This window comes from Peromyscus leucopus, chromosome 8b (genome assembly GCF_004664715.2).
Source record: "Peromyscus leucopus breed LL Stock chromosome 8b, UCI_PerLeu_2.1, whole genome shotgun sequence".
In the NCBI taxonomy this organism is placed as follows: Eukaryota; Metazoa; Chordata; class Mammalia; order Rodentia; family Cricetidae; genus Peromyscus; species Peromyscus leucopus.
The window spans coordinates 2261817-2284748 of NC_051086.1; the positions used below are offsets into that span (position 1 = coordinate 2261817).

Sequence of the window (22932 nt, forward strand, 5' to 3'; positions counted from 1 at the left end):
TAAACTTTGAGGACTGGACAGTTGAAAGTGGGTGGGGCCAGTTGGAGAGGGACCTGTCTGGGGTCCTCAAGGAGGACTAGTCTGAGTCACAGGTGCCCTGGCTCTCAGAGACGCTAAACCAAAGGGAAATGGTTTGGAGGTGGAATGCCCCCCCCCCGCCCCCGCGCTTGGTCTTTATAGCCACAGCTGTGTTTGGTCTGGGCCTAGATTTCTCACTTCTCGATTAAATAAAGGTCCCCTTTGCGAAGAAGCAAGCTCCACGCCACGTTTGTTCTGCGCAGACTTTCTGCTAACCACTTTCAAGGAATCATCCTAGGTTCATTGGCTCACTTTTACAAGAGAGGTGACGATCCGAAGCTTGGAGATGGCTGTGCCAGGATCCATGACTGCTTCTGTCTGGTCTGGAGCTGACCCCAATGCCTACCTTCTTCCTTAGACTCATTATAATTTTGTTTTCTTTAATATGGTATTTGTTTTGTTTTGTTTTTGGTTTCTTTTTCTTTTCTTTTCTTTTTTTTTTTTTTTTGGTTTTTTTCGAGACAGGGTTTCTCTGTGTAGCTTTGCGCCTTTCCTGGAACTCACTTGGTAGCCCAGGTTGGCCTCGAACTCACAGAGATCTGCCTGGCTCTGCCTCCCGAGTGCAAGTGCTGGGGTTAAAGGCATGCGCCACCACCGCCCGGCTTCGTTTTGTTTAATATGGTATTACTTTTTCAATTATATGTCTTCTGAAATAATAGCTTTCCTTTACACAAACATTATTTGAAGGCAACTTTATTTAAAATACAGGCAGCACAGGCACTTGGATCACCTCTCCTCTCCAAAGGAAAGCTTGTGCACAAGGAGGCTCTAGCTTCTTGGAAGAGGCGCTCCCCATCGCTCTACTATCGTGATAAAGATCAGCGTCCGAATGTGTAAGATGATGTGTAACACTCACTTCCGGAGGAAACGTCACTTGGGTGCAGGGCCCTGCCTGTCCTTTTATGGACTCGAGAATTAAGGCAGCCCAGAGAGGGTAGCGAGTGTGGGAACCAAAGTCTGGAGGCCGACAAAAGTCCTCGGAATCCTGAGGATCGCTCCCACCTGGCGTCCAGGACTAAGAATTTAGCTCCCCATTCACCAATAGGGAGGTGCGCCTGCGCACTGAGAGCGCTCGGCTCGGCTTCGGGGGCGGGGAGGCCCCGGTGCGCACGCAGGACGCGAGGCGGAGCCCATGCGGGAGCCGGACGGGCTGCGCCGGGCGGGGGCGGGGCCACAGGAGAGCCTGGGCGGGGCCTCGAGGCCGGTTTGGAATTTTTGGCGCGAGCTGGCTCCGCGCGCGTTCACGGGCCGTTCCCCTTCGCAGAGAGTGCTTCGTCCCGGTGTCCAGGGGCGCCGCTGCCCGACCCCGGCCTGCCTGGCCCCTGTGAGGCCCTCAGCGGCCTCCGCCGACCCGGAACCTGGGACCGCGCTGCTGCGCCGCGCCGCGCCGCGCCCCGCCCGCCCAGCCGCCCCAGGTGAGCCCACACCCGGGTGAGGGCTCCGGGCCGCGCCGCTCTTCCGCCCGGCGCCCTGCCCCGCGCCCCCGCCGCGCTGCGCCCCGAGACGGCCCTCGGCCTCCTCCCTCAGTGGCCCGGCGCCCCTCTGCAGCAGCCCCACCCCTCCCTGTCCGTCACGGGCCGCCTGGCCCTCGGGTGACTCCGGGTCCGCGTTGTCGCCCACGCCCCGCCTACTCCCGCGGGCCGCTCTGGGTGACTCCCTGTCCCTCTCCACTGGGAGCCCCCTTTCCATCACTGCCTCTCTTCTTCCTCGCCTCTCTGGGAAGAGCCCCTTCCGGGTGACAGCCGGTCTACGCAATTGTTTGTCAATTGCGGATTGACGGAGCGCATTCAGCAGCAGCCCTACCCCGGAGGAACTCACAGTCTAGCGCTAGACGGTGATCAACAGATGTGTCCAGCCCGGTGAGAGGGTGAGGAGGCCCCTGTTAACGCGGAGCTCACCCTGGTTGATCAGTGGCTCCGGGACACTCTGGACTCAGCCAGGACTCCACTGCCAGCCCGTCTCACCCCATAAAGGCTGTTTGACCAGGCCCGAGGTGTTAAAACGTAAATGACATCGAGAGGGGCCGGGATTCCTGGCTGACGACAGAAGGTGATGGGTTCCCCGATGCTAGGCATGGAGACTGTATTTCTTCTTCCTTTAAAAAAAAAAAAAGAGAAAAGGCCGGGCCGGCGGTGGCGCAGAGCTTGAGGTCAGCCTGGTCTGTAGAGCGAGATCCAGGACAGGCACCAAAACTACACAGAGATCCCCTGTCTCGAACCCCCGTCCCCCAAAAAAGTGTTTCTTTTTGTTATTTTTTATATGTATAGGTATTTTGTCTGCACGTGTGTATGTGCACCACGTTCGTGCCTGGTGTTCACATAAGCCAGAAAAGGGTGTCAGGTGTGTGCTGGGAATCAATCCTGGGTCCTCTGGAAGGGCAGCAAGTACTCTTAACCGCTGGGCCATCTCTCCAGCCCTCAAGGATGTATGTTTAACCAGCATGATCATGGATCCTGACAGTCTGACAATCTGATTCCTCCAAGACCTTTTTCCTTTTGGGGTAGGGACCTGAGTGGTAGGCCGGCACTCTATCACTAAGCGCATGCCATCTCTGGGATGGGATTCTTAAAGTAATTAGAGCCATAACAAGAGAGCCTTCCAGCCAAGCAGCTTAATTAAGTCTCTAACCTCACTTGGCTAACCAAGTGATTTGATCTAGCCACCACTCTCAGATAGGTGTGGCAAATTTTGATACATGTGTTTCCCCCAATGGACTCTTTCTTTCGCTTTCATTTTTTTTTTGCTCTCAATTATAACATTGTAGCAACTTGATGCTCCCCTCTGCCCCAACAGGCACACAGTTACTGACACCATGGTACACTGTACGTGAGTCATTTCAACTACTATCTAAAGCACCGGTTATGATAACAGTTAGCATTTATGCCAGACACCAGTCTTAAATCCTTCAGCTTTTTGTAGGCCAGTGAATAATTTCAATACCACAAATTCCTGATGCTAGGTGCTCTTCGTAATTCAAAATATCCCAGATTTAGGGCCTGGGGCTATATTAACTCTGTTGGTATACCATTTACCTAACATGAATGATGCCTGAGCTTGATACCCAGCACTCCATAAACTGAGTGTAGAGTACACGCCTATGATCTTAGCACTCTGGAGACAGTGGTCGGGGCTCACGGTTGTCCTTGGCTGCACAGCAAATTCGAAAACAGCCTAAACTAGGGACCCTGTCTCAAAAAACAAAAAAAAATAAACCTCAGATTTAGAAAGGTAATATTGTCTCATATTTAGAAAGTACAGATGTAGGGGTGAGGATGTAGCTGTGGTAGAATGCTAGGCTTTTGGCTTAATCCCTAATACCATAAATGTAATAATAGCTTTTTAAAAGGCATAGTAAGAAAGCATATATGTGTAAGACCACTAGTGAGTCTGCAGCATCCATTCCAAGATCAAACGCTAATATTTTTGTCAATGAATGTCAGCTGTGGTGACTCATGTCTGTAATTCCAGCACTTGGAAGTCTGAGGCAGGAGGATTGCTACAAGTTCAAGGTCAGTCTGGACTTCATAGACTTTTCTCAAAACAAAATAAAATTATAAATATAAACACTGATGGGGCTGGAGAGATGGCTCATCGGTTAAGAACACTGGTGATTCTTCCAGAGGTTCTGAATTCAATTCTCAGCAACCACACAGTGGCTCACAGCCATCTGTAATGAGATCTGGTGCCCTCTTCTGACCTGCAGGCAAACATGCAGGCAGAACACTGTATACATAATAAATCTTTAAAATATATATATATATATATATATATATATATACTGAGAAGAATAGATGAAGTCAATTTTTTTTCTTAAATTACTTTTTCATGAAGTTACCCAGTTGTCTCTATTATTTGTTGAAAAGACTTCTTTCCTATTGGGTTGTTTGGCACTCTTTTTGAAAATAAATAATTCCAGCTCTCTGGATACTGAGGCAGGAGTCTGTTCAAAGGTAGCTTGGACTACATAATGAGTCCCTGTCTTAGAAAAAACAAGACAAAGGGGAGAAATTTTTTTTTTGAGACAGGGTCACTCTTATATCTGTCCTGGAACTTGGTATGTAGACCAGGCTGGCCTCAAACTCACAGAGATCTTCCTTCCTTAGTGTCCTGAGTGCTGGGGTTAAAGGTGTGCACCACTATGCCCAGCTTCAAAGAAAGAATGAGCAAGCCGTAAATTTCAAAACCCTTAGTTCTGTCTCCTTCGTCTGTTTGTGAATAAGCTGTTTCAATTACTATGGATTTAAAGACTTTAAAAATCTGGAAGTAAAACTCTTCTAAGTTTAGTCTTATATGAGAGTTTGACTTGGGGGTGGGGTCTGAACATCCACATGAATTATAGAATCAGCTCTTTCCAGGCTGTCCTCTGAACTCACAGAGATCTGCCTGACTCTGCCTCCTGGGGTGCTAGGATTAAAGGCGTGCACCACTACCACCTAGCATGCTCATTGTTAAGGAAGCCAGATGGGTTTCTGACAGGGATTGTACTGAATCTGCAGATGAATTTGGAGAGGTTGGACAGGGGTTTGCTCTCTGTGCTAGAGAAAGGCTGAGCTGAAGGTCTCTGAAGGTATAGTGCTTTAGGCAAACACTGTACCATGAACTATGCCCAGTCTACAACTTTAAGACCATTGCCATGAACATGTTTTCCTTTTTATTTAGGTCTTTAGTTGTTTGTATATGCATGTGTTCAGGGGCCTCTGCGACCACCAGGACCTGCAAAGGGTTAATCTGTGTGAGACAAGGGGGAAATCCCACTCAGTAGCTGGTGTTGGTTCAAACTTCTAGAGTCTGATACTGGGCAGTTTACTGTAGGCATATTTAAGTACGGTACAATTTGGGGAAATGTTTCCTGCTGTAACACAATCCCCTGTGCACAAGCATAATTAGATCAAAACTCTTCTCAGTTCTGTTGATAGTCTACTTGTGTTATCTTAAGGCCTAGAGGAGGACCTGGTTGCCGTCATACAGATAGTGTAGAGGTCATCTGGGCTATTAGCCACCTCTGGACCTGCTCATGGGAGCTTGGGGGAGCCAGGTATGGCCTATCTGTATAGATAGCATGGGGTTACCTAGGCTATTAGCCACCTCCATTCCCAGCCTTCTGGGCAGAAGAGGTTAATATATCTTTTTTCTTTGAAAGGACAGCCCTGTGTATTTAACATTCCTGGTTTTCCTAGTGCTATTTATGGGTACTAAGGGTGCTCCTAAAACATGTGTCTGTTTTGGTTTTGGTAGAGGGATCAAAGCCTAGCACATGCCAGGGAGGTATTCTACCATCAGTTGAGCTATACTTCTTCCTCTCTCTTTCCTTTTTTTTTTTTTAAAGGTTTATTTATTATGCATACAGTGTTCTGCTTACATGTACACCTACATGCCAGAAGAGGGCACCAGATCTCATTACAGATGGTTGTGAGCCACCATGTGGTTGCTGGGAATTGAACTCAGGACCTCTGGAAGATCAATCAGTGCTCTTAACCTCTGAGCCATCTCTCCAGCCCTTTTTTTCTTTTCTTGAGACAGGATCTCACTATATATGTAGCCCTGGCTGGCCTGGATCTCTCTCTCTCTGTAGACTAGGTTGGTCTCAAACTCATAGAGATTCTCTGTCTCCTGAGTGCTGGGATTAAAGGCATACACCATCATGCCCAGCGTTTCTTCCTAGTTTTTTAAAAATAACTTTTGATATTATGTGTATGGGTTTACTTATTTTATGTGTATGGCTTTGCCTGAATGTATGTCTATGTTCTACATGTGGGCAGTGCCCATGGAGGCCAAAAGAGGGTGTCAGATTCCCCTGGAAGTGGAGTTACAGGCAGCCATGTGGGTCCTGGGAATTAAACTTAGGTCCTCTGGAAGAGCTGTCAATCACTTAAGAGCTAAACTATCTCTCTAACCCCTTCTTTCTTTGTTTTGAGACAAGATCTGAATATGTGGCCCAGGCCGACCTCAATTTTGTGAACCTCTTGCCTCAGTCTCCCTAGGCTAGAATTACAGGGATATAGTACCATGCCCAACCCCAACAACTAAGGCATAAAGTTTTCATTCACTAAAAATATTTACTGTTGTCAGGGTGGAGTGTGCCGTGACGTGTATGTGGTGGTCAGAGGACAACTTTGTGGGATTGTTCTCGCCTTCCGCCTTTATGTAGGTTCTGGGTCTTGAACTGAGGTTGTCAGGCTTGAAAGGCAGGCACTTTACCTGCTGAGTCATCTTTAAGACCACCCCCCTTTTTGAGCAAGGGTCTCATGTAGCTCATGCTGGCCTTGAATTCTATATGTAGCCAAGGATAGCCTTTGGATTCCTTATTCTCTTGCCTCTGCCTCCCAAGTGCTGTGATTATAGGTGACAGTCATTGTGCCAGCCCCACTCCTTATGACAGCATTGTCAGGTATGAACTGCACCCTGTTTCCCAACAAGTTTTCCTGGGGCAGCCTTAGGGCTCTATTTTACAGCCCGCCTCTACCCCTGGGCAGTCTCTCTGAGCTGTGCTGTGGACAGTGGTGCACTTCCCCTGCCTGGCCCTGTTGCCTAAGGAGCAGGGTGCTGAGACAGGACAGAGGTCTCTGAGATTCTCTGTTTGCCTCTTCCAGTGCGGAGCTCCCTTCCTGTGAATGAGCTGGGGCTGAGACCATGGGCTTCTCAGCCTGCTGGGCCTGACGTAGAACCTCAGAAAGCCCCTGGTTAGTCTGTTACTCGACAGAATCCAGCCTCTGCCCTGTGGAGTTGGTGGGAGACTGAGTAATGCTGAGGACCTGCTCTTCCAGGGCGGACACTTTAACTTTGACGGGGAGGTGAAGCTCTGCAGGGAGGTGAGGCGGCAGGAGCCCCCTCTGGACATGCGCCCACAGTGCTGGAGACTTGCAGGGCTACTCGGTCTCCACGCTGGTACCAAGATTTGCTAGATTTTCTTCTGTAACTATTTCATTTTCTCTGTCTTAGTATCACTTCCGGAGACTAAGATGGTTGTATAAGTTTTCATCTAGTCTATCTGTTTCTGGGGAAAGTCCACAGGTCTCCTCATTTTATGTACATATTCTAGAAGAGAGTCAAGTTTTGGAACTCACAAGTTTTTACTGTGGAACTGGTGATGAGGGATGGCATGATTTCCCCATCTCAGGACCTTGGGAGAGTGCAGAGAAGACTGAATGGGCAACTCTAGAGCTGCCTGGCTTATAATTCCTCTGCTGGATATGAGGCCCTCGGAGATAAAGGCTTATGGTCCTGACATCATATTTATGTCACCTCCAAGCTAGAGATGGCACAGTGTGTAGGTGTGTGATGGCCTGTTCTCCTTCTCTGCAGGTACTTGTGGCCCACACAACCTTCATGTGGAAAGTAGAACGTGTGTGTGGCAAAGGAGTGGCTGGCTTGTGGGCCACAGAACCAAGCACTGTTTGAGTGGACGGACACATAGCTCTGTGCTCTGATCCTCTAGCATTGGTCATGTCCATGCCCACTGAGGGCACCCCACCGCCCCTAAGTGGTACCCCCATCCCAGTTCCAGCCTACTTCCGACATGCAGAGCCTGGTTTCTCCCTCAAAAGGCCCGGGGGCCTCAGCCGGAGCCTTCCACCGCGGCCCCCTGCCAAGGGCAGCATCCCTGTCAGCCGCCTCTTCCCTCCTCGGACTCCAGGCTGGCACCAGCCCCAGCCCCGGAGGGTGTCATTCCTGGGTGAGACCTCAGAGACCCTGCAGAGTCCTGGATATGACCCAAGCCGGCCAGAGTCCTTCTTTCAGCAGAACTTCCAGAGGCTTAGCCGTCTAGGTCATGGCTCCTACGGAGAGGTCTTCAAGGTAAATGAAGGGTGGTTTCCTAGGCTCCTCTGGGGAACCTCTTCGTCTTGGTGGGATAGTGTCCTAGGTATCCTCCTGCCCTTTATTTTTTGACAGCTTGCCTCTCTAGGGCTTGCAGCTACCTCCCCACCCCCACCTCCCACTCCCCACCCCCAGGTCAAGCACCTTGATCGCATGCCTCACACACACTGGCACCTTGTTCAGATCCTGGCACAGCCTGCAGCAGATCTCTGTTGCCACTCCTCTGCTTGGAGATGGCTGTGCTGAGATCCATGACTGGTTCTGTCTGGCCTGGAACTGACCCCAATGCCTATCTTTTTCCCTAGCTTAGCAGACTCAAAAGCTGTACCCCTTCCCATCATAATTTTGGGTTTTTTTTAAATATGGTATTAACTTTTCAATCATTTATATGTCTTCTAAACAGTAGCTTTCCTTTACACAAACACTATTTGAAAGCAATTTTATTTAAAATACAAACAGCACAGGCTCTTGGATCATCTCTCCTCTCTGGAGGAAAGCTTGGGCACAGCGGAGCATACTGCCCTTGTTGTTGGGGACTAAATCTTTCTCTTAGCACTGGGCCCTGGTCAGAGGACATAGTCTGCCTCATCTCCGTTGCTGGGTCTCCAGTGCATTCTCTTGCAGTGGACATGTGTCCAGTTCATTATCATTGCATTCAGAGGTCGAAGACCGACATGTATTCCCCTGCATGGTGAAATCTTAACAACCAGCATTCTCTGATTGTCTCCCATCCTGCCTCTGGGTAACACCTCCCTTCCAGGTGCGCTCCAAGGAAGATGGCCGACTCTATGCTGTTAAGCGCTCCATGTCACCATTCCGAGGCCCCAAAGACCGGACTCGCAAGCTGGCTGAGGTAGGCGGCCATGAGAAGGTGGGGCAGCACCCACACTGCGTGAGACTGGAGCAGGCCTGGGAGGAGGGCGGCATCCTATACCTGCAGACAGAGCTCTGTGGGCCCAGCCTGCAGCAACACTGTGAAGCCTGGGGGGCCAGCCTGCCTGAGGCCCAGGTCTGGGGCTACTTGCGGGACACTCTTCTGGCTCTGGACCACCTACATAGTCAAGGCCTAGTTCACCTTGATGTCAAGCCTGCCAACATCTTCTTGGGGCCCCGGGGCCGCTGCAAGCTGGGTGACTTTGGACTCCTGGTGGATCTGGGTTCAACTGGCGCTGGTGAGGCTCAGGAGGGCGACCCTCGCTACATGGCCCCAGAACTGCTGCAAGGCTCCTACGGGACAGCCGCAGACGTGTTCAGGTGAGGCTGGGATGTGGAGAGGTCGTGAAGGGCTGTAAGAGGCTCTTATTGGGGACTGATCAGCAGAAAGGGAGGGACCGCCCAAGGAAGAGCTCTTTCCTGGTACTAGGGGAGGAGGGCTTTCAGGCCTGGGAGGTGTTGCCCTGCCCACTAGCTGAGGGGTCTCCAGAGTAAGCAGCAAACTCTCTAGAGGCCCCCTTACGCTGTAGGCTAGCCATCTCCTTGACTAGCAGCACTCTGGTTAGGCTCCATCACAGGGAGAGTAGGGTGCAATGAGGTTGAGGAACTTGTCAAGTCCACAGTTAGCATCTGGAACTATATGCAGGCCCAGGCTTCTGAGTCCACACTGGCCCCTACTGCCTTGCCTCGGTTGTATTCTTGTTATTCCCACAGAATGATGATGCCAACCCTAATCATCATGAAAGTAATTTACATGCCAGTGAGGTTCTGACGGACCTCCACTGCAACATGCTTAAGTGGGGGGTCTCTGCTTCACAGTGAGGCCTCCATCTTGGTGCTCACCAGCCTCCTCAAAGCTCCTTGCCCCTCTCCCGCCAACTTCATGGTTTATGGGGGAAGAGAGCAGCCCTTTCCTACCAAGATGCTGCCTAGGACTGGGATCTGTGTCACAAAGTGGACTTTGCCTCTCTTTTTCTTGGTGCCCTGTCCTTCCTAGTCTGGGTCTCACCATCTTGGAAGTGGCCTGCAACATGGAGCTGCCCCATGGTGGGGAGGGCTGGCAGCAGCTGCGCCAGGGATACTTGCCCCCCGAGTTCACTGCTGGTGAGTGGGGGCTCAGGAGAGGCAGCTGCTCTCAGCTTCTCTGGTAAGGGTGGCCAGTAGCAGGGGCACCACTGAGCTGAGGGTCAGCCAATACACACCCTGGCTCCTGACGTGCATGACTGCCTCACGGGCAGGTCTGTCTTCTGAGCTGCGTTCTGTCCTCACAATGATGTTGGAGCCTGACCCCCAGCTTCGAGCCACAGCTAAGGCCCTGCTGGCCCTGCCCATGCTGAGGCAGCCACGTCCCTGGAATGTTCTGTGGTATATGGCTGCAGAAGCTCTGAGTCGAGGTTGGGCCCTGTGGCAGGTAAGCCTCTGTGGTGGTGGTGGTCTACTCCAACTGTTCCTTGCCCAGGGGACCTACCTAGTCTGAATGTACTATATAGACAGGGTTGTGCTTGTTCTCATGTCTTCCTACCTCAGCCTCCAAGTGCTGTGATTTTTGTCACAGGCTTGAATTCTGAGGCCCCCTTTCCCCTCAGGCACTGATCACTCTGCTATGCTGGCTCTGGCATGGTCTGGCTCATCCTGCCAGCTGGCTGCAGCCTCCGGGCCCACCAGCCACGCCGCCTGGCTCTCCACCTTGCAGCCCCCTCCTGGACAGCAGCCTCTCCAGCAGCTGGGATGACGACAGCATAGGGTGGGTGAGGGTCTAGGACGTGTGTGTGTGTGTGTGTGTGTGTGTGTGTGTGCATCATGTGGTCAGTGACAGCATAGGGTGGGTGAGGGTCTAGGACGTGTGTGTGTGCGCGCGTGCGTGCGTGCGTGCGTGCGTGTGTGTGTGTGTGTGTGTGTGTGTGTGTGTATCACGTGGCCAGTGCCACATGGCAGGCGTCAGGCCCCATGGAGAGGAGGATAGATGGGCCTCTGTCACACCCAGGGGACGAGGACTGGCTGTGTGGATGTGGCTCATGGTCTGTGTGGGCAATTATGACGTCCCGCACAGCTTTGCCAGTCATTAGTGCAGGATTATAGCCCCCACCTCTGTAGAGGTTGTCCCTATTCAGGGACAAAGTGCTGTCCTTCCCTGGGTGGGTAAGTCCCTGTCCTGAGAGGATTCCCTTTGTCCCAGGTGTCTGCTAGCCAAGGGAAAGTGTAATTAAGAAATTGCTCCAAGAAAGAACCACACTCTCAGGATCCCTCCCTTTAAGTAGGATTTCCCTCACTTTGAAGGGTCTCTGTAACAGCAAAATGCTAGAAAAGCCTCATTTACCAAAACTTGACTTCCAGCTCAGATGAATGTGAAGAGGGACAGAGATGCCCCTGACATGGTCAGACAGGAAGACTTGAGTTATCACTGTGTGTTTATTGTTTTAGTCATGGCCTACCTTCACCAAGCAGGGGCCTGCAACCAAGCAGGATCAGAGCTGGTTTGGTCCTAACCCTTCTCACCCCTCAACACCCTGTTTGTCCTGTCCTCTCTTTGTAGTCCCTCGCTCTCCCCAGAGACCATCTTGTCCCGGATCACTAGGAGAACCTCTACCCCTCGAGGCAGGTACACACCAAGGTGAGGAGGTGAGCAAGCCCAGGACCTCGGGCTGCTGGGCACAGTCGGCTTTGGGATCCAGAGTCTCGTTCCTTTTTCTTTCCTCCCCAAGGGATGCCCTGGACCTAACTGACATGGACTCGGAGCCTCCTAGAGGTCCCTGCCCTACCTTTGAGCCACGGAACCTCCTCAGCCTATTTGAGGACTCACTAGACCCAGCCTGAGCCATAGGCCCAGTCTTGGTGCTTTTAAACCTCTGACCCTCTTCCTACCTCTCCCCTGGAAACTTCTGTATCTAATAAAAAGTAATGAATCTTGGGAGCACCCAAGGTTGCTCATGTGGCAACATAGCGCTTCTTGTCCCTTTATTGATATTGCCTAAGGTCTTAGGCCTCTGGGATGATCTGGCCATGAGGCCATACTCTGCTAGAGTGTGGCCTTTGGCCAGCAGGCTAAAGCCACACACTGTATAGAGATTTCCTGAGCAGACATGTCTCTGATGGGCAGATCAATCAGACAGACCATGGCACTGAAGGTGAGTCCTTGGTCCAGAGGAGCCTGAATCCAAAGCCACCATTCCACATCTGTGCCTGTTGCTTAGGGAGAGCAGCAGCTCCTCTCATGTCTCTTGGCCAGATGATACAAGCAGGACCAGTGCCCACTTGGTCCTGAGAGAAGGGCCTGGTCCCACTGCCGTGAGTCCTGACTTCAGGAATGACAGGAACGGTAGAATTCTGGCTACTGAGAGGTTTGGCATGCAGGGCAGAAAGATGGAGGTCAGGAAGCGGGGCAGAGAGACTAGTTCAAGAATCCAGGAGGTGTCTTCTGGGAGTGGCAAGATACAGGTAGTGGTTCTGGGCTGGAGGCTTGGTACGTTGGCAGGACTCAATTCTCAGACATGAATTCAGAGACTCTCACAGGTCAAACAGGGTAAATTGAAGCTCAAAGAATGATTTCCTTCTAGCTGACAGTACCCTGGAGGGAAGTTGGCAGGGAGAGGGGTAGCTGGAATTTGAAGGCCTGAGTGCAAGAAGTAGTTAATCCACAGGGAAGAATGAAGAGCGTTCTCCCAGACAGGAAGTCCCATGTGCTGGTTCTTCCAGGGAACCAGCCCCTTGCAGACCAGCAAAGGAGGGAAGGTGGTGTTATTTGTCTCAGGAAGCTGTGGGCAGGCTGGTTTGGCAGCTAGGAGACAGCTCAGTCTGGGGGACAGGAGTGGCGAGCAGCCCAGAGCAGGTCAGGTACAACACCAGCATGGAGCTGGAGAATGGAACCTACGCTGAGTAGGTGCATGATCTGGTGGGAGTTGCCCCAGTAGTCAAAGCGGCCAGGCCCCCAACGCTCTGGCAGACGTGCCACATTCACCAGCCCTCCAAGCAGTGCCAATGCATCCATGCGCAGGTAGCAGGGCAGGGAGCCTGGAGCCCCTGAGCCCAGCCCTACTCCACGGGCCCCAAACACCAGCAGGCGGGCCCCAGCTTGCCAACCAAAGGCTCGAAGCCGGGCACTGGTGGAGGGGGCAGTGAGGGCTCTCCAGCCAGCCACACCTGACAGTGCGGTGTAACCCATCAGGGCAGCTGGACGAAGCCAGGGTCTGCAAGCCAGAGTGCAGTGGATGATGGGCAGGGCTCCTGCAGAGAGAGAGAGAGCAGAGGAAAAAAAGATCAGTCCAAGCTAGCTGGTTCTCCCTACCCAGGGTTTAGCCCTTGCCTCCACCTTTCTGGGGCCTTGGCTCACCAAGAGTGTTGACAAGGCAGACTCCACACATATCCAGGGCAAGGAGCCGGGTGTACACAGGACTGCCTCCTTGGTGGCACATGAAGAGGTGATAGAGCACAGAAGCCGCGGGGGGCGCCAGGCAGGCCACACAGTGTGTACCTCCCAGCCAGCCATCCTTGCCCAGCTGACCCCAGGGCATGGTCATTGGCACCAGCACCAGGAAGCCCAGCAGGGCTAGCCCTAGAAGGGAAGGAGAGTTACCCATCAGACACACTCAGCATAAAGGAACACATCCAAGAGGTATCAATTGGAGCCAGGAAGATAACTCAGAGGAAAGGCTGCTAAGCCTGACAGTTTGATCCTGGATTCCACACGGTCGAAGAGAATCAATTCTCACAAGTTGTCTTCTCACTTCCACATGCCTTGGCAAATGTACACCCACCCACTCACACATGCACTAAGTTAATACATAAAAAAAAAAAAATTAAAGTGACCTGACTATCAAAAACACAAGAAAGATAGAGCAGGCAGAGTTAGTTCAGTGTTGCTGGCAGCCCACACACAAGCGGGTCTGTGGGTCTCAAACTTTCACAAGTGTTACTGTCAGGGATCACTGCGGGTCTAGAAGTAGAGACAATGAGCCACTTTGCAGGAGTAAGCCTGTCCCAGCAGAGCCCAGCAGCTAGGCAAAGGATAGAGGATGGTGAACCAGGACAGACTAACTCCTGAGCTATCCTGACTGATGCTAAAGCCACAGCTCCTCTTTGCCACACAGGAGGCCAGACCAGGTCTGCCTGTCTGTCCTGGAGTGTCTGCAGAAGCCTGGAGAAGCATGACCTCAGCCTGAGTTCTGATTAGGACAGGAGGGACATACTAGACTCAGGGTTACTTAACATTATCAAATGTTGGCTTTGGGTCTTTTTGTTTTCCATAAAGGAAGAAGGCCAGGAAAGGGCAGAACGAAAAGAAGGGACTGAAAGAAGCTTATCCTATCTCCACTGGGGGTGTTTTCAGGAGCTCTGTTCCTTCTGGTGCTGCCCTTTCTTGGAGATTCCCATCCTTCCCTATGGGCAGTTGAAATTGCTCTAATAGAGGACAAATGCAGGCATCAACCCCACTCTTCATGGGGTTCTGACAAAACAATAGCCTTCTCATTCTCCTTTAGAGAAAAGCACAAGTCTAAACCTAGCTGGCCCTGGTCCCCTCTCCCAGCTGGGGCAGCTCAAGGACAGGCTAGGGCTGTGTCAGCAGAGCTCTAGGGGCCGCAAGAGGGGGGGGGGATGGGCCACCAGGCGGAGCCCCACGGTACTGCTGTGGTGGTGGGGACACTAGGCTACTGAGGAGGGGCTTGGGCAAGGCAGGGGCGGTCTTCTTCTTTCTGACTCCTCCTAGCCAGTGAACGCCCATCTCCAGGACGAGCGCCGGAGGGGGAGGGTGCCCAGGGCGCAGGATTACCAAGGGGATACTAGGATTCTTACCCCTAGAGCTCAACGGGATTAAGCTGGCTCCCACTCTGCTTCCCTCTCCTGCCTTGGGGCACTGCTGGAATAGCAGAAGCTGGCAACGAAGCTTGGGACAATGGCAGCTTTGTCACCGCGGCGCCTGACCCAACCAGGGCAGGGGCAGCCTAGGACTTAGGCTGGGGGGCTGCTGCGCTCACAGACAAGGCAGCCACGAGTACGGGGAGCATGAAGCAGGAGGTAGCCGCCCACCTACCGTGTGTGTAGATGTTGCCCAGCTCGTTGTGCAGGTAGAAGAGGCTGCGCAGGCAGCCCGAGCCGCTGCTGGCCGGCCGGTAGCCCGTCAATACGAACTTATTGAACTGCAGGTGCGGTGGCGAGCTAGCCCAGTCCAGCAGACGCGGCCCGGACAGGAACGCCATGGCCTCACGCACTGCGGCCGGCCTGCGACCCTCTGTTCCCAGGCTTCCCCCTCAGTGGAGCCGCAGCGCTGAGAAGCTCATCCCGATTCACCTCCGGGCTGTCCGGTCGTCCTGCGTGGAGTCAGTCGGGGGTCCCGGCCCTCGTCCCTCACCCGCTGCGCACGCGCGAGCTCGACGCCCCCGTAAGGGAAAGGAAGCTGGCGAGCCGGCTGCCGGAGCTCGGTGCGTCCAGTTCCACCGTGGCAGAGCACCGCAGGGAGAGATCCCGTTGGCCGCAGCGGCAGCCGGGCATCTAGCCGCAGCCCTGAGGACGGGCGCGGCCGGACGCTGGAGGGGACGCCAGGCTCCACCCCGGCTCCTCGCCCCCGCCACCCTGCCCATGTTTCGCGCGCTGGATTCCTGACGTCCACGTTGCAAGGGCCAATAGGCGCTGCGGGCGGGGATGCTCCGCCCCGAGACCGCCCAGGCCTTCTCTTTTTAACATATGCGGTTCCAGCCTTCTTTGCATGGGGTGCCTGTTGGCTTGGGACACGATGTTCTGGGTTGGGCTCCTCTACTGGAGTGGCCTGGCACCTGGCGTCTACCAACATTTCATACCCCAGCTTTCTTAGTGACCTCCAGGTTGCCGCATGTTTGGATACCCACCTCTGGTACACAGCCTGGCTACCCAGGCCTAAGCTCACAGTCAGACTCTGTCCAAGGTGCTGCTGGCTAAGGCCCCTTCAGATGAGTCCAGCGCAATGCTGGCGCGCACCCACTTTGAAGGTATACCTCCATTGGCCGGGTACCCAAGCGTCTAAGATGTGTGACGCACCTAGAGCCCTTGGAGAGGCCCAGCCCTTCCGGCTTCTTCGAGCTTGGGTTCCACCCAAATCGCTCCCTATTATCGCCCACAAGGCACACCCTCGGCCGGGCCCAGTACAGGCAAGGGACAGGCAAAGGCAGGAGGCCAGGGGAAAAAGGTCGGTTTTCTACTCTTGCAGGTACCAGAAAGGAGTTTCTTCCGCATTAAACTACCCACAACCAGCTTCCACTTCCTCTTTGACAAGAAAGCTCACCGTGTGAAACGCCCAGCATCTCACCTGTCCAACAACACCCTTATTAACATAGCTCCTCCCTCACACAAAGAACTTGCTGACGCCTTTACCAAAATAGGCCCTTTATTTTAAGTCTATAGATCTTAAGTCTTTAGATCACTTTTATTGACCCATAACCTTTCATTGAGGGCAGCAGTCCAGGACCACCCCCAAAGGAGGCGCAAAGAACCCTGAAACCAGACACCACCCCACACATCAAGGTCCAAGGATTAGGGTGTTGGATTTCTTTTGCCCTTTGGCTTCAACCATTTGGACCCCAAGGGTCAGACCAAGCTTCCAAATAGCACTGGATGCTTCCTGTCCGATTTTCTGGTCTCCCTAAGATGACCAGAGACCGAGCTGCCTTTCAAGGGGCACAAGGAAGAGGTAGGGTGCTGCATAATATCTCAGGTGTCCATCTCGCTGGCAGAAGTTGTGACGGACCCCCGGCGTCTGGGGTCAGAGGGCAGAGATGAGAGAGCGCAAGGAGCTCTGGCTGGAAGCACTCAGGGGCCGGTAGCCCGCCGCAGGACCCTCAGCCTGAGAGTCCCCTGGGGGACAGGGCAGGGCCACCCCTCGGGGTCGGCGGTACCACACAGCCCAGCTTCTCTCGGGGCCCCGGGAAGGTCCCAAGGCCAGAGACCCTTTTCCTGGAGCCAGCAGACAGCTCCTAGGGAGGGAGCAGACGTCAGCTGGACCCATACCCAGGCTTGCCTCCAACATCCTGCTCTGCTTGCAAACCCATGCGTAATTCTCCTAAGGCCTCGCCCCCTCAAGAACCCAGGACCTTCCTAGCTTTGTCCCCCCCCCGTCCTGGCTCCCCACCAGAGCACCCACACCCGAAGCACGAGGCATCGGGCGCCCAGTGCGGGTTCTGCCCTCAGGCCCTGCCCCAGCGCCCGCACCGTCGACGCAGCAAACGCAGCAGCAACAGGAGCGCCAGCAGCAGCACAGAGATGGCGGTCACGGTGGAGAAGACTCGGGCTGCGGGCACAAGGGTGCGATGAGGACGGGCCTCCGAGGGGCCGCTCCCTGATTAGCTCCCACCTTGCAAGTCAGCCTCACCCCCTATGGAAGCCTGTGCAGCTCCGGGCTTAGGGCTGCAGCTCACGTTGGCACCATCGGGGTCCCCTGCAGGAGTTTCGGCCGAATCCTTAGGAGATGCGCGGTCCTCAACCGTGTCCTGCAGTCCTGAGGAGAGAGGGATGAGGTGAGGCGGCATGGAGTAGGGTTGTGTAGATGGGGACAGGAGGGCCGGCTCCCTGCTCACCCCGATAGGTGAGTGCGAAGCCTTGAGCGTGGCCTCGTGCGTCGCTGCGGAAGGTGAGCAGTAGTGCAGCAGTGCGCAGGCGCAGAGGCCCAGGCGGCGGCGGGTGGGCACCGTCGAAGGCGCGGAGCAGGTTGCCCGATGAGACGTCGCGTAGCTCCAGCCGGTCTCGCGAATCGGCCAATTCGAAGAGGCGGAAGGTGAGCTCTAGCACAGCGCCCATTTGGCCCAGTACCCAGCTGCAGTTCCGGTCTGGCCCATACTCATCCGGAAAATCCGGGGAGTAGATGACACCCTGAGGTGCCGTCCAGTTTCCCTGGCATGAGCCCACGGACACTGTGGGCAGGGCAGGTGGTCAAGAACCGGAGACCATCCGGGCTCTTTCTTTCCAGCGCAGAGGTCCCGGTGGAAAGATTCTCCTTTCCAGCTAGGCCTCATTCCCGCCCCAGTAGGCACCTGGCACCGACCAGTTTCTTTAAATAAGCTCCGCCTTCGGATCAATCCCTTATCAAGTGCGGGCTTCATGCCCATTACAGAGCCTGCCTTCAATCCTAGTCTCCCTATCTTGTCCCACTCCAACATCAGGCTTCCCCGATTCTACTCCTACTAGAGAATGGCACATCAGATCTCACTGAGCACTCTTCATTCTGGTCCACATCTCACCTTCATAGATGCCCAGTCGCCCATCGCCTCCACACAGCTGGCCTGGGTGGCCGAAACAGATCTGGTCACAGTCGGTGGCAGGGGCTGGACGTCCCCGGGCCAGGTCGCTCTCAGAGCCACAGAAGCAGGCATAACCAGCCTCCACGCCAGCCAGCTGGGAGCACAGACTGGGTGACCCCAAAGTCAGGGATGGTGGATATGGGTGGAGTAGTGGGATGGTAGGCAGGGATTGGTGAGGTTCAGAAGTTAGTGTGAAGTTTTGGCATTAGTGTTGGAAGCTGGGTAGGGTCCTGAGGTCAAGGTCAAGGATCACTGGTCCGGGCCCAAGGACAGTACCTGGTAGCCCTTCATGCGGCAGAATCGAAGGCACACCTGGACTGTGAGCTTTGTGGAGGTACCACTGGGACCACTGAGGGCAGGGGGTGCCCCAGAATCCACGAAGCATCCCAGGTACCCGGGCACTGTGGAGGAAGCAGAGTCAGAATCCCGCTTCTGGAAGTGGCCCCCTGGCTAGGCTCTTGAGTTCACTTACTGTGACATGTGGGGATATCACAGTAGCGCCAGTAGATGCCCTCTTCTGTCTCTGGCACGTAGCACCATGGCTGCACATCACCATCTGGGTTCCTGTGGTCAGAGGGAGGCAGTGAGGAGCCCGCCCCTCTGCTCAGTGTGGCCACCACATTTCTGTCTGTGTTAGAGGCCACGTTCCTCTCTATTAGGACACATTCTAGTTTTCTCCACCTGCTCCTGGACTTTGACCTCCCGAGGGGACAGGGGAAGTCACTATAAGAGCCTGGAGAGTTGTTTTTAGGTGTCTGACTTGACCTCATGGGAGAACTTCTGACTTTTCAATGGGTCTTCACTACTCTCTTGCATAAAATGTCAAAAAGGGGGGGGGGGGGGCTGGAGAGATGGCTCAGAGGTTAAGAGCACTGGCTGCTCTTCCAAAGGTCCTGAGTTCAATTCCCAGCAACCACATGGTGGCTCACAACCATTTGTAATGAAATCTGACACACAGGCAGAACACTGTATACATAATAAATAAATAATCTTAAAAAAAAAAAGTCAAAAAGTCCAAGTGGTAAGCCCTCGGACTGATGCTCCAGAAGAAAGCTGTGACTTTGAACTCCTCACATGATGGGTTGTAGATGCTGCTCAAATAAATACTACAAGAGCCAGTCCAATCATTCCAGGGTTCAAGTCCAACCAGATCTGGCATCCAAGGGCCCCTTGAGGGTGTAAGCCTTTTGTCCTGGCCCTGACTGGAGGCTTTGCAGAAAACTATCACCTAAGTCTGACATACCTTTAAATCCAAGTTTTTGCGAACCTGGTGAACCTAGTATGAGATAGGCCCCGCCCCTAAGTCTTCCTGAGGGTACTGTACCAGGCCAGAGCAGACCTCCCCTCTGGCCCGCCTGCTGCCACCACTGGTCCAGCCTTACTGACGACTCCACCCGGCTCCTCACCTGCAGAAGTTGTGTGCGCCCAGCCCCCAGCGGCCCTGAGGATCGCTGGCGCTGCTGTAGCTGTGCTGCTGCGTCTGGTCCCAGAAAAGACAAGGGCGTCCGGCCCCGCGCGGGCCCGTGTAGTTCTGGTGGCCGCGGTAATCAGCGCCATTCACCTGGAAGCATTCGGACAGGCCTGCCCGGCAACCGTGGCATCTTGGAGAAGTCTGGACGCTCACTGGGCCTCCTCACTTCTCGACACCCAACTCCTGCCTGCCCCCAGCCAGTACTCCCCAGTTCCCACCCCCGAGGGGGCCTTCGGGCTGCTCAGCTGCTCCATCCACCTGCTCCCCGGCCTCCCCAGTTTGGGGGCCCCAGCTCTGGGGGCAGAAGCCCAGGAGCTAGCGGCGACTTTGGCATGGCCGCTGTGCCTAAACTCACCTGGACTGTGCAGGCTCCCTGCTGAGGCCCCGCGCGGCGGCAGCAGCATTGGGAAGAGGAAGAGGAGGCATTGCAGAACCGGTGTCCTCATCTTCCCTAACCAAAAAAATGTTGCCGGGGCCAAAACACGGCCTGGGATGCCCCCGGGGTCGCTCTAGGGTCTCCCAGGTGACCTGAAGGGGCGTTGTCCTCTGATCGTCTGTCCTGGTCTGCGCTGCCCGTCCGGGACTAGGAAATATCTTCCCGGGGTCTCTACCCGGCTGTCGCTCCTCAGGGGGTCTCTGGGGGAAGTATCTGGCCAGAGGATAAGCTCAGGATCGGCTTTGTAGCTCTGGGTCGTGCCTGGGCCCCCACACCCACCCCATCGAACTGTGCCTGGCACCCTGAGTCTCCCTCTCCCAGATCTCTAAAGCACTGCCTCCTGCCCCGCTTGTGTCCCTACAGGTCCCTCCCCTCTTGTCCCACAACCCCCCCCCCAAGACTAGAAGCCCCGCCCGCGATTGGAGCGCAGACAGCAGGTCCAGACGCCTCCCACGCCTGTCCCCCGGGACCCCCAGCGTCCCAACACGTGCCGCCCCACCCCTTTTTCTTTTTTCTCCCCCCAGGGTCAGCGTGGGTTCTATTGGGAGGGAATGGAGGGAGACAGGCCAGCCGGCTTAGCAGACCTCCAGAGGACCCTAAAAGGAGAGTTACAGGACTCCCTCCCGCGGCTGCACCGAGTCAAACGGACACAGGCACTCTGATTCAAGTGCACGCGGGCACTCCGTTCAATCCACTCATTCATTGTAAGACGCTCACACGCACATCTTCCCCGAGTCCTCACGCTCCTGTCTCCCCAGGTCCCGCCGCCGCTGGCTTGAATAAGGAAGCGCCACTCCCTGCCCCTGATCGCGGGAGACAGGCAGGAATCGTGGACGCTCAGCCCGCGACAGGCAGGGGCAGCTGGTGTCTGGGGAGGAAGGCAGCTGTGTCCCCCGTTCCAGCCCGCCCCCTCTCCCGCTTCCATTTCTTTCAGTCCCTAGGACCCCAGCCCAGGCTCTCCGGAGCCGTGCCTGCGGTGGAATTCCCCCAGCGGTGCCCCCCACCTGGCAGGGGAGGGGGAGGGGAGCAGGCCCAGGCAGGCGTGGGGGGAAATTCCCCGCCCCATCCCCCTGAGCCCAACTCCTCCGAGTCCTCTGATCTCCCAGTGCTGCCCCGGGGCTTGGGGGGAGGCCAGCGCAGGTGCGTGGGAGGGCGGGGGCGGGAACCCAGGGAGGGAGATGGGGGAGACCTTATCAGCCCTACCCTGTTCAAACCCCTTGCCCATCAGACCAGCCTGCCCACCCTTTTTTAGCCCGTGTACGTATGCCTTGGGCCCAGGCTGCCCTGGCCCAGCTCTGACAGTCCTGGGCTTTCCCCCACCTAACTTGCGTCCTGAAGCAGATGGAAAAGCAAGATTCCTTGGGAGGATTCTGAGAGGCCGAAGCGTGCGTGGCAGAGATCAATAATTAGCTGTGGCAATCTTACAGTTGTGTGCAGTTGACCCGTCATGTGAGGGTTCTTGGGGCCACGACAAGTCGCCAGGGGGTGAAGGGGGTGGGGTAAGGATGGGGTATTTCAAGGACTTGCTGAGGTTGTAGGCTGGTGAGGGGTGCCTCCTTTGGCAACTCTCTCAGTGGCCAAGCTGAGCTCTGGGCTAGAAGCCCCAAGTCGACCTGTCTGCCCTGGGTTTTCCTTCCCTTCCCACCTGAGGGCCAGAAGAAGCTGGGGGCACTGTGGTCGGACCCCTCACATTTTCTGTGAGGGTCAGTCCTGTGGAGGAAGAAGTGAATGAACAGGAATGGGGGATCCAGACCTCAGTATACAGGGCAGGAATCATGGCAGAGTTAGCTGAGGAACGGCTCCTCCCTGGCAGAACCATGGGCCCTAAAACAGCCCTCCACAGTTTGGGGTGGATCTGCCCAGTCCTGCCCCCTGCAAAGGGGCAAGAGAGGGAGGTGGTGCTCAGTTACCAGGCTGGGGACACTGAGATGGGAGTGAGTGGGAAGCGTCCTTGCCAAAGTTTCAGTCTGGGTGGCTTGAGGAACCGTTAAGAAATAAGAAAGGCCTCTCATGCCCTGCACCCCTCACCACACTTGCCCAGCATTCCACACTGCGCACTGTGCAGGCAGCAGCCTGTCAGCATTCCCAAGGCCCTAGGGGAACATTTGCACCTCCCCATTCTGCAGATCCACGAACTGGGGCTCAGAGGCCCTTGGCAACTGTGGGCTCACCAGCTATTCAGTTTTGGAACCCGATTTCAAGCAGAGTATGATCTTGGTGCCAGGCATGACGCCGGTGTCCCTATCCCACAGCTTTGGAGTTCTCTGATTCCACAGGCCTAGGTAGTTACAGAGACACCAGATATCTCTCTCAGTGGGCTTTCTAAACAGAGTCTCACTTGTAGCCCTGGTGGTACTGGAACTTGCCATAATAGACCAGGTTGGGCTGGAACTCATAGATTCCTCCTGCCTCTGCCTCCTGAGTGCTGGGATTAAAAGCCTGGGCCACCATACCTAGCTACCAGTTCTCATTTTCCTTGACCAGAAGTCCCATTGCCTTCCCCACACCTCCAATGAGAGCTGTTATCCCACAGTGGTCTCCCCAGATGGGGAAACTAAAGTATGGAAGGAGTTAGTCCAGAGTCACAGTGCCTAGGACCCTGGCCCTGGTGGACATACTTGCCCTGTTACTTCCATGAATAGATTTTTACACAAACCTGTCATGTAGGGACAGTAGAGAAAAAAAAAAAAAAAAAGAACAGAAAACTTGGGCATGGGGTCTGGAGAGATGGCTCAGAGGTTAAGAGCACAGGCTGCTCTTCCAGAGGTCCTGAGTTCAATTCCTAGCAACCATATGGTGACTCACAAACATCTAGAATGAGATCTGGTGCCCTCTTCTGGCATGCAGACATACATGCAGGCAGAACACATCAGAGAGAGAGAGAGAGAGAGAGAGAGAGAGAGAGAGAGAGAGAGAGAGAGAGAGAGAGAACTTGTGCATAG

General features: G+C 54.5%; 3 protein-coding genes across 7 annotated transcripts; 1 reads left to right on the forward strand and 2 right to left on the reverse strand.

Annotated features, from left to right (window-relative positions):
• The first annotated feature begins 1198 nt into the window (after positions 1 to 1198).
• Positions 1199 to 11762, forward strand: Pkmyt1 (protein kinase, membrane associated tyrosine/threonine 1). Of its 4 annotated transcripts, none has more exons than XM_028853943.2 (8): positions 1199 to 1493; positions 7381 to 7872; positions 8654 to 9147; positions 9824 to 9930; positions 10065 to 10237; positions 10413 to 10570; positions 11360 to 11437; positions 11529 to 11762. In XM_028853943.2, the coding sequence occupies exons 2-8, from the start codon at positions 7522 to 7524 to the stop codon at positions 11638 to 11640; spliced, it is 1473 nt and encodes a 490-aa protein (XP_028709776.1). In that variant the 5' UTR covers positions 1199 to 1493; positions 7381 to 7521; the 3' UTR covers positions 11641 to 11762. The 4 variants fall into 4 exon arrangements, with proteins under 4 accessions (XP_028709776.1, XP_037056571.1, XP_037056573.1 ...); XM_037200676.1 differs by lacking the exon at positions 1199 to 1493 and adding an exon at positions 1585 to 1945; XM_037200678.1 differs by lacking the exon at positions 1199 to 1493 and adding an exon at positions 1585 to 1937.
• Paqr4 (progestin and adipoQ receptor family member 4) lies at positions 11217 to 15383 on the reverse strand. Its single transcript, XM_028853941.2, has 3 exons — positions 14852 to 15383; positions 13154 to 13375; positions 11217 to 13047 (listed from the first exon to the last, which is right to left on the reverse strand). The coding sequence occupies exons 1-3, from the start codon at positions 15015 to 15017 to the stop codon at positions 12614 to 12616; spliced, it is 822 nt and encodes a 273-aa protein (XP_028709774.1). The 5' UTR covers positions 15018 to 15383; the 3' UTR covers positions 11217 to 12613.
• A 776-nt stretch (positions 15384 to 16159) lies between these two features.
• Kremen2 (kringle containing transmembrane protein 2) lies at positions 16160 to 20991 on the reverse strand. 2 transcript variants are annotated; one of them, XM_037201247.1, is made up of 10 exons: positions 20714 to 20991; positions 19910 to 20203; positions 19490 to 19664; positions 18556 to 18647; positions 18360 to 18484; positions 18024 to 18177; positions 17364 to 17696; positions 17159 to 17284; positions 16999 to 17077; positions 16160 to 16763 (listed from the first exon to the last, which is right to left on the reverse strand). In XM_037201247.1, exons 2-10 carry the CDS (start codon positions 19998 to 20000, stop codon positions 16553 to 16555), a joined length of 1386 nt encoding a protein of 461 aa, XP_037057142.1. In that variant the 5' UTR covers positions 20001 to 20203; positions 20714 to 20991; the 3' UTR covers positions 16160 to 16552. The 2 variants fall into 2 exon arrangements, with proteins under 2 accessions (XP_037057142.1, XP_028709821.1); XM_028853988.2 differs by lacking the exon at positions 20714 to 20991 and having other exon boundaries at positions 19910 to 20338.
• Positions 20992 to 22932: the final 1941 nt, after the last annotated feature.